Here is a 10,575-nt window from a genome sequence, read left to right as displayed (position 1 = left end):
TCTTCAACTCAAGATGCTGCAGGCCTTTCTCCCCAAGATTGTAATCTAGCTTTTTTAAAAAAAAGAAGTACCGTATTCTGTCACTTTATAGGGGGTAATAAGGTTAAATTGCACCTATTGCCAATACAACATTACCGTCAACATTAGACTCTCTTTGAAAGTGGCCTCTTCCATCAATCGCTGGGTGGGGAAGCTTTTACACTGTCCTGTGTCAGGATCATTTATTTTCAACCACTGAGAGCTTGACTGACATTTAAACTGTTACTCGGGCACAGATATTGTTTGGGTTGAAAATGTATTGTTTAGGCTGCTCATAAAAGAAATAAGTTAAATGCCTTGCGAAGCCCCCCACCCCTCGCCCTCCTCAAATACACACCCTGATAACCATAAAATCCGTGGAATAGGAATATTGTTGAGGGAGACAAAACCCAGCCAATGGTTATCAGTCGGTGTGCTCACTCACTCTCTCCTGCTTCTTGAAAGAAAGCCCCACCACCAAGGAAGTGAGACTTTGAAAGCTCCCTCTTTTAATATACACCAGGAGCACCAATAATTGATGGATGTTATAATTCTTCATTGGGCCACTCATCAATAGTCTGGGAAAATTGGAAGTGGAGGTGGGGGGGGTGTCCGAAAGTGATGGTAAAAACTTAAGATGCGACAGAAGTAGCTTTCTTTGCTCATGCTGTGAGTGTTTGAAGAAGAATAAGAGTGCCTCTGCACTGTAACACGCTAAAAGAATGAAGAAGACAAAGGATTTCAAGAAAAAGGTTTGGATAGAATACAGGGCAAGTGAAACTGAAAGGAAGCAAAGGGGGGAAAGCCCCATTTACAATGGAACAATGAGTGTACTAATCGCTTTGATATATTATACAAGCCCAAAGACCCAAAACATTGTGTAATTATTTATAAATGACTTCTCCACTCCTGTGTATAATACTGGAGAAAGAATAAAACTGCAGGCTACTCTCTAAACTATTTCTAAATAGACCTGCCTCAAAAGGACACAGAAGTGTTTGAAACAAAATAATTAATGGTTGATTTTATGGTTGTCTCATTAAAACATTGTAATTGCTGCAAACAAAATACACGGTGCTCACAGGGAACACTAATCCAGTCTGAGTTCCAAAAATGTGTATAAAATAAAAAGGAGGAAATATGGAACCGCTGCGTCTCTTCCAAACTTGTGAGTGTAGAATGTAGATCACTGCACTACAATTTCCATGTAAATGTGGTGTGTATGCAAAATCCCTTAGGAACATCTTTTCTGACCTCTTTCCTTGACTATTTATCTTCCCAGATACTAAAACCCTTTCAGTTTACGGGGGGAAAGGCAAGGACTGTTTTAATCAACACTCCCAAACGCTGGACATAAAATTTAAGAGAAAATGAGAAGTAACATACCAGAGGTGGGGAATACTTCGCCCTCAAGATTTGCCACCCTGCAACTCCCATCATCTCTGCCCCTTGGCTATGCTGGCTGCAATGTGTGATCTGAAATGAAACATAACATCATTGAAAATGACTTAGAACTGAGATCTGCATCATTTAGCTTGAAAATTAATCTGAGAATTTATTTCTATTATCATCCTTAAATTTGGGGAACAAGGGCTTGGGCATGATTCATATATTGCCACCATGACAGGGATTGTACCAGTGTACTCGAAGAAGCAAAGATTACCAGTGTTGAAGCAATGATTCTTCAGCATCAACTTTGTTGGACTGGTCATGTTGTGTGGATGCCTGATGATCATCTTCCAAAGCAACTACTCTATTCCAAACTTAAAAATGAAAAGTGTAATGCTGGTGGTCAACAAAAGAGGTTTAAAGACTGTCTCTAGGCAAATCTTTTTAAATGTAGTATAAACACCAACAATTGGGGAACACTTGCCTGCGAGTGCTCCAATTGCAGAACAGCCTTTACCAAAGGTGTCATGGGCTTTGAAGACACTCGAACTAAGGACGCAAGGGAGAAACGTGCTAAGAGGAAGGCACGCTTGGCAAATCCACACCATGATCAACTCCCGCCCAAAAACCTATGGCCCTACTGTGGAAGGACGTGTGGATCCAGAATTGGCCTCCACAGTCACTTATGGACTCATTGTTAAAACTGTGTTTATGGAAGACAATCTTACTCGGCTACAAGTGATCGCCAAAGAAAGAAGAGTCATAGGCAGACAAATTGTTTGGTTCCTTTCCATGCCAGCATTATCACCCTTCCTGGGGGTAGGCAATGTTGGCACGGGGAGTAACCCTGTTATTAAACATACCTCTGAATGGTATTACCAGAGTGGAGTGGGGTCAGACCGTCTGGAATTAGTTCCAGTGCTGCTGTGGCAGCCTGTGAATTAAGCCTGTGAGTACTGGAGCATCCAGATGTTGGCCACTTGAAACCAATCCCTTAAAAACCGACTTTCCGTGGGCAGTCACTTAACCATAACATGGCCGATGTGCCAATTTCACCAGCCTGCTGCAGGTCATTTCGGGGAGATTTGCAGTGGCCTGGTGGGGTTGTAAGTGACAGGTCTGTGCAGTGAGAAGTTGATGCCCTTGATGAGAATCAACCTGTGAACACTGTCTGGTGTGTGCAGTTCGAAAGTGAAGTGTCTGGCTTGGGTAAACTGGGCTGAATGATGATTTTGAACAGGGAAGGTGGCTGGACTGCTTTTAACTAGTTAATCATGTGTCAGCAAACACAAGAGCCTCTGTTTCTTTCCATACTCTTAACTATTGAACTGCAAAGTGATTCCGATATGTCTCATGGGGAAATCCCCTGATGTCTCTTGTTCGCTTGCTCAGAAGTGACAATTCTCAGTGGATGACGGTGTTCAAGATATCCCACCATTTTGAGGAGCAGCTCCTTGAAGGACACCCAACTGCACAGTATCAATAAACATAGAGCAAGGGCAAAGCTCTTGTTGTGGAATAATCTCTTTAAGAAGAGAATGGACAGGAAAGCATCGTAAATATACAGTGCTTGTCTCCTCCCTCTTTCTTTCTTAATCCACACATCCTCAGCACTGAAACAATAGGTTCATTTGTCCAAATGCCATAGTCACCATTTGCACATCTGTCTCTATAACCCTTATCACTAAACATTTATACACCTAAAAACATACTCAGCAAGCACGATGCTTCGAATTCTAAATATGGAAATTACGGTAAGTTTCTTTGCGTTCCAAGAGTCATGGAATTATTTATCATATCCAAGATAAGTTTGAGATCTGAACTTTGGAAACTTTGAAAAAGGAACCATAATTAATTTTCTAAGGCTGTAATCCTTAACACACGTACCATTTCTTACTCATTCACCATAGATTTGCATGTGGTGTAGTGGTTAAGAGCGGTAGATTTGTAATCTGGGGAACCAGGTTCGCGCCTCAGCTCCTCCACATGCGGCTGCTGGGTGACCTTGGGCCAGTCATACTTCTTTGAAGTCTCTCAGCCCCACTCACCTCACAGAGTGTTTGTTGTGGAGGAGGAAGGAGAAGGAGAATGTTAGCTGCTTTGAGACTCCTATGGTGTTAGTGCTCCTGTCACAACCCACCTTGAATCAGGCCGCAACCCATGAGTAAACATGCATATTACTGTGCTGCACAAGAACTCATTCTGAGCCTGCTCTTGTAGGAAAAGGTAATTGACTAATTTTATATCTAATATAGACATATATTATATAACTATTGAATTAAAAGCTGATATCAAGGCATTGAAACAGCCATCGGAGAAGCTGCCAGAGTCTGGATAAACTCTAAAATGACAGCCATTGATTCAAAGAATGGAGAAACTCTTATTGTTGTGTCACTTTAATGAGATTGTTTTATTGTGTGTTTTAATTATATATGTTCCTATTTTAATGTTTGTTTTTTTTATAAATATTTATTAAGGTGTTTTTTTATAAAAGAAATGCACAAATAATAAACAACATTAGTTATGTCATAACAAAATCTCATAACTTCTTTGGACTTCCTCACGTCTCCTACTCCCACTTACATCGTTGAAAAAAAAATTCAAGCAAATTATCATCTTGTTTACAATCTTATTTCCACTCATTTAAATATAATCTAGCAATTCTCCAAAAGGTTTATGTTTTCCTTAATATCACTTATCATCAAATTCCAGTCTAATTTAGTGGTGGTCAATTATTTTATGATCAAGCATCCTTCTTAACATTCAACCAAATTACAATATTTTTGTAAATAAATCTTAAATTTCTTCCAATCTTCTTCAATCCTTTCTTCTCCCAGGTCTCGGATTCTGCCAGTCATCTCCGCCAGTTGCATATAGTCCATCAGCTGCATCTGCCACTCTTCCAGTGTGGGTAGATCTTGAGTTTTCCAGTTCTTAGCGATGAGTATCCTTGCTCCTATTTTAATGTTTTTAAGTGATTGTTTTATTTTAATTATGGATGTTTTCTAAATGACAGCCTTCACCTATATGGAGGTCTTGTTTGTGTGGCAGCCAATTAAGATCAGAAAACTTGATGCTATGAGAGACAGGGTCTTCTTCATAGTGGTCTGACAGTTACAGAAGTGCTTTCTGAATTCATTATGCTTGGCTTGTTCAGTGCAGACTTTCAAACAGGTCTTTAAAACATTTATCTTCCAGGCTTCCTTCCTTTAATGTGTGAATCTGAGCTATATATTTTCTGTGTTGAAATCTTCTGGCTTTGTTTAGACCTATGAATTACCTCTTAGCAATTCATACTTATTTGATTATCAAATTCTTGTCTATACATCTTCTTTGTTGTGTGTGCCAATTTGTGAGGTCATGGCCCTGAAATGCACACTAGAAATATTTTCAATTGATCAATAACAACTGCAGTAACTTCTACAAAAAAGGCGTTCTGAATTTTGTGAAGCAACTTATACACCAAATGGACTGGAATGTTAGCAAATTATCTGGGCATCAGAATGCAAAAAACTAGGAACAAACTTACACTGTTTCAAAAACCATTTTGAATAAGGAACAGTTGGGGAAAAGGAAAAAATCATTTTACAAAAGACCAGAAAATAGATCAATTATCAAAGCTAATATTACATCCCTTGAATACCCATCAATGTTAAAATTTTAAAAATTAAGCACAATATAAGCTGATGTTGTGACGGAAATGGAGTTACTTTCAAATATTTTTCAGTGAAACAGGGAAATCTGAGCACAGGCTAGGAACTATCTTAATATATTCTCCAGTCAAATGCCCATTCTTGATCTTCTACATGTCAATGAGTCTTCTCCAATTGACTTCCATCAAACGCAGACCCCAAAAGTGCAAGTGGTATTATCTTTGCCGGCTTGCACAATTTATTCACAAAATTAGTAGACTGCCTGCTATTGAGCGAATCTGAATTATTCATTGGGAATAAATTATCCAATAAATTTAGCATTTCTTTCTGTTTGCAAATGAATTAGTCCTCATTATTCCTGGGCATTTGCTATTCATAAGTGTTCACTGAATAGATTATTATGCAAACAAATTTCAACCTATGGGTGCTTCCAAAATTCTCTTCTATTTACGGTGAATTGTTACTGATCAATAAAGCACATGACTTTTTTTCTGCCTGCCCCCTGGCTGGTTGAAGACAAAAATCTATTTAAACAAACAACAGAAATTTGGACTATAGCTAGGAACTGGTGAAAAGAATATCCTTCTGGATCCATTTTGAAGCAAATAATCAGTTGTGTGAATTTTGCTGGCAAATTGCTCATTTCAAAGGGAGCCAACTAGTGCAAGTTCGCATAGGTAAGAGAAGCATATATTTACTATAGTAAGTGCATTGAAACCTCTCATTGGGAGACCTGTAACTTGCATCAATAGATGGCCTTGTGCATTTACCCTTCTGCAAAATGGGAGCAGTGGTATGCTTCACAGGGATGTTGTGAATGGAAAATGCAAGAAAGATGGTTAACGGTCTTTACAAATTAAAACTCCTATATAGATAGGGGTGGGCAACCTATTGCCTTAGGGCTGCAGGTAGCCCTTGGCCTAATTTTAAAAGCCTTCTGCAAGTGGTGGGTTCAGAGCTCTGTCAACTTGAACAGATCGTCTGTCCCTTCCCCAGTAGCCTCTTGGACAGGAAGAGGAAAGAGAGAAGCAGGAGACAGAAAGAGAGAGGAGGGAAGGGAAGGGGGTAGCAAAAAGAGTATGAAAGGGGGTGATAGAAAAGGGGGGTGGCCCAATCAAACTTTGGGCTCTGGCACCACTCACTGTTGACATGTGCTCCCTCTCCAAGATTACCACAAAAAGGAAAAAAAAGTATGTTAATCCCTGATGCAAATCATAAATTGCAGCAGAAAGTATTAGTAAACATCACTTCACATTTACGTTAACCTCCTCCTTTGGGAAGAATAGTGGGATGTAAATTCAATCAATCAATCAATCAATCAATCAATCAAATAATATTCAGGCATACTTTTCTGATATTAGAATCATAGGGTTGGAAGATACCTTGGGGGTCAACAAGAATGCTGCTAGGATCTGCACTTTGAGAGATGGCCATTCAGCATCTGCTTAAAAATACACCCAGTAAAGGCTGGCTAGTAGGAAATTTTAAGGGAACCATTCATGACAGGAAATGGCCAGTTATATTTGGGTGTGATGCAACCAAAGCTTAGCACTTTTAGTAGCAACTAATTTCAATAACAGAATAAAGCACGATTCAACCTGCAATAGCCCAAGATTGCAGACTGAAACGCCACGTTGGGCAAAAGATCCCTTCATTGAGGGGCTGGGCTGGATGACCCACTGGGTCCCTTCCAATTCTTTGGTTCTTTGAATCCCATATAGACTTAAAGTGTCAACCGACCAAGTGGGACTGAGTAAGCCTGCATAGGACCAGACTTAATCTCTCTCTCTCATCAAATCTGTGTGTTCTACATGCAACAGAGTTCAAACGCGTTCTTTTAGTCAGAAATATATGAAAGCTTTAAATTGAGATGTATTTTGGAGTTTCAGCACAAGGCTGGCTGCCTAAGGGAAGAAGAACTTATATCTCAAATCCGCTCCCCGTTCTGCCTCCGGCCTCTTTCTCTGCGTGGTCGGTCGAGAGAAGACAAGAGACCTCAAAACGGAGGTGATTTTTCTTTACCCCGTAAAAGCAGCGAGCATTGTGCCTCCCTGGAAATCTGCGGTGATACTATGTCTCTGCTGATGTCTTCCAGTGATCCCTCGCGCTTTTATTCACGAGGTGACAGAAAAGGTCCCCTCTGAAAGAACTAAGCCCCGCAGGAGAAAAGCGGGGATGGGATGAGGTGGGAGGCGGAGGAAGAACCCCCCCCCCCCCGCATTCCCGCTTGGCGCACCGCTGAATGAATGAATGAATGAATGGCCCCTGGAACCTTCGGCTGCGAGCGCTCGGCCTCGCTCGCCCAGGCTCCTCCGGGGGCTCGCGAAGGCTAATCACTTTGTTCCCATCTCCCTCCCCCTCCCCCTCCCCTTTTAATAGACTAATGAAGCTCAAACAAGTAGGCTTAGCCCAGTGATAGCTCACGTGGCTCCCCGGCAGCTCTCCCTCGCCATTGGCCGGCGGTAATTATAGGCACACTCCCGTGAGAGCCCGGAATCCTCGGCGCATAAATTATGCAAATAGGGGAAAGTGCCGCACGGGGCCGACCTGATGCCTGGATTCATTCATTCATCCGGCCGGAGCTTGCCGGGGGGGGGGGGCGCCGGGGGCCAGCCGCGCGAGAGAGGCCCATTGTTTTACGGGGTATATAAGATGTCTGAGGCCAGTCGTGTGCCACACTCGTTGCTCACACGACTTGATAGCGGCAGAGATCACTTCAGAGACAAGAGGGGTCGCGTGTCCCGCCCGTCGCTTTTCTCCCCGCCGGGATCTCGCTGCTGCACTCGGGGGCTGGGCGCGCGTGGATGTGCGGACGGCCGCCCTGAGCAAGTGAGTAGGAGCGGGGCAGGCAGGAGGGATGGGCGCAGGGGCTGGGCGGGCAGAAGAGGGTGCAGCTCTGCTGGCTGGACACAAACGACAAACTTGAACTTCAGCCCTGAAAGGAAACGACACTGACGCTGGCAGAATAAAAGCTAAACATTTCTTACAGTTTCTTTTCTTGACTGGGCTTTTTTTTAAAAAAAAAAAAAAAAAAAACAACCTCACATTCACACGTTATTTGTGTTTGGTGTGGGTTTTTTAAAAAATACTATTTTTAAAAAATTCATTTTTAGTTTTCCTTTTTTCATAGAATTGTAAAAATGAAAGAACCCCAAGGATGATCTGGTCCAACTCTCTGCAATGCATCTCCTTATCTCCTTTTCTCTAGTTCACTTGTGGTTCTGTCTCCACTTTAGAGTTGGTAATAATGGTGCCCCCTTTCTTTTTCTCCTCTTCCTCCTCCTCACAGGATGTCCTCGGCCCTGGAGACCAGTTACTCTGACCTGGAGAGCAGCAGCGATGTGCCCTTTTGCCTCACGGATGACGAAGGCAGCCTCAGTGGCCTACAGGCCCCTTCCCTGGCCACCCCCAAGCATCTTGCTTCCCCAGAGCGCGGCCTCGTGAAGGGCGAAGAAGAGAAGGACCGGAAGAGGCGTCGGGGGCGCACCAAGGTCAAGAACGAAGCTGTCCTGCATACGATCAAGAAGACCAGGCGGGTCAAGGCAAATGACCGGGAGAGGAACCGCATGCACAACCTCAACGCGGCCCTGGACGAGCTCAGGAGCGTCCTCCCCACCTTCCCTGACGACACCAAGCTGACCAAGATAGAGACCTTGCGCTTTGCCCACAACTACATCTGGGCCCTCTCTGAGACGCTGAGGCTGGCTGATCAGCGCCTCCAGAAACCTTCCAAAGAGATGGTCCTGCCCAGCTTCTTGAGCTCCGCAGACCCGCCCAGCCCTGGCAGTGACGCAGGCTCCTGGATATCCACTGCCTCTCCAGCCACCTCTTCCCTCTCTGCCTGCACTTCGAGCCCTGGCAGCCCAACAACATCAGAAGACTGTTGTTATGGCCATACGGAGAACCTCTTCTCCTTCCGCTGCCTCCACAAAGACTTGTTGCAGAGTACTTCCTGCTTTGTGCAGTACCATTAGACGAGGGCGGTTTGCTCCTTGGGTGGGCAGTGCCCCTTCTCTTAGCATTGCGAAACGATCAGTGCTTGCCCCGGTGGCTTGGCCTGCTTGGGCTCTAGGCTCCCATGAAAACACAGGGTGGGGAGGTGTACTTTGGGCCTCTTCACATCAAAGCAACCTCAGACTAATGTCATCTCCAACCCAAAAAGTCAGTGATGTTAAGAAATGTTCGCATACACACCCAGATGTGTGAACAATGTAATGCAGTGTTTAGGCTGGCCTCCAGTTGGCCGTCATGGCATCAAGATCCAGCTCACTAGAAGACTTTGCTCCCTTTGCTAAGATTTTCTTTCTCTCTCCCTGCCCCTGCTTTTTAATTTTTTTTTCCTTTGCACTTTTCTGAATGTCACAAATCCCACTTTGTTTCCTTCTTTTCCACTGGCCCTGAGCTCTTGGGCATCAATATGATTTAGAAAAGGGAATAAAAGGGACAGATTTGCTGCTACAGACAAGGTGAAAAGTCAATTTTACAATTTGTAGAACTCTAATGAAGAAAAATGAGCATGAAAATTTGGTTTGAACGCCCTGACAATACAATGAAAAGGCTTAGGGAGGGCTGATTTGGCTGGGTGCACAGGGCCTCCTGCTAGGTACTTAGCTCACAAAATTCTCAATGACTCTAATTGCTGTGGATGGAGCTTTGCTTTTTTCTTGGCAGAGCTCTGAACCCTGACATGATCAGTCCCTAAAGAGGGCAGACAAGGAACTGGGTTCATGCATTATGGATCTTGACCTCTGCTGCTTCTGTCTTGTTTTTGAGTAGGACTAGACACAGAGCATTCACTGACGGGGTCTGATTCTAGCTTAATTTATTCAAGAACTTTCATTCATATGAAAATTGTATTTTTGTACATAAAGAGCTTTATTATTATTATTATTATGTCTGCATTGTCTTAAAATGAGATGCTGTACTTTTTATATAAAGAAAATCTTGCTGTAAATAAATGTTGTTTTATACATTTATAATTTGGGTGCATTTGGATTTATCTTTTATTCCAGAGGTTGTAATTTCATAAAAATGAGCCTGTATTTGTCAGAGGAGGCGATGCATTTTATTAGCGAACAGGAGAAATTGTGTCATGGCACAAACATCTGAAATCAAATTAAAAGCAGTTATCCGGGTAGCAATAAATATACACCATAGAATTCTCTTACATCATCTAAATTTGGACACACACATAAGCTATTAATACTTACAATAAAGCAAATTAAAATTGGTGGCCATGGTTTAGCTCTCAGCATGAGGCTACCTGTGGGGATACACATACTAAAAAACAGAGTTCTCTTTGGTGTAATGAAACATCAGCTGGCAACAGATTTTCAAAGAAAAAGGGATTAAAAGGATCAATAAAAAGTGACAATTATGTAGAAAGTGGGAAGTGACAGGTGGATGCCTTAGAGCAATGGGTTTTTGAAGGCTTTATAGTTTTGCACTTTCTGAAGGGGACCTTTCTTGAAGATTTCAAGCTTTTAATCCTTCCTCTTTAGTTAAATTAAACTTT

The 10,575-nt window shown here is 42.6% G+C and overlaps 1 protein-coding gene across 1 annotated transcript; it reads left to right on the top strand.

The window, feature by feature from the left end:
- The first annotated feature begins 7,741 nt into the window (after positions 1 to 7,741).
- Positions 7,742 to 9,995, top strand: NEUROG1 (neurogenin 1). The gene is made up of 2 exons (XM_081844073.1): positions 7,742 to 7,889; positions 8,350 to 9,995. Exon 2 carries the CDS (start codon positions 8,351 to 8,353, stop codon positions 9,032 to 9,034), a length of 684 nt encoding a protein of 227 aa, XP_081700199.1. The 5' UTR covers positions 7,742 to 7,889; position 8,350; the 3' UTR covers positions 9,035 to 9,995.
- The last annotated feature ends 580 nt before the right edge of the window (positions 9,996 to 10,575 follow it).

This window comes from Podarcis erhardii (assembly GCF_964252035.2).
Source record: "Podarcis erhardii genome assembly, chromosome: 2".
NCBI classification, from domain to species: domain Eukaryota; kingdom Metazoa; phylum Chordata; class Lepidosauria; order Squamata; family Lacertidae; genus Podarcis; species Podarcis erhardii.
This window is presented reverse-complemented; position numbering and strand designations above follow the sequence as displayed.

Coding starts and splice junctions, on each gene's coding strand:
- NEUROG1 (XM_081844073.1), top strand. CDS start 8,351: ATGTCCTCGGCCCTGGAGACCAGTTACTCTGACCTGGAGAGCAGCAGC.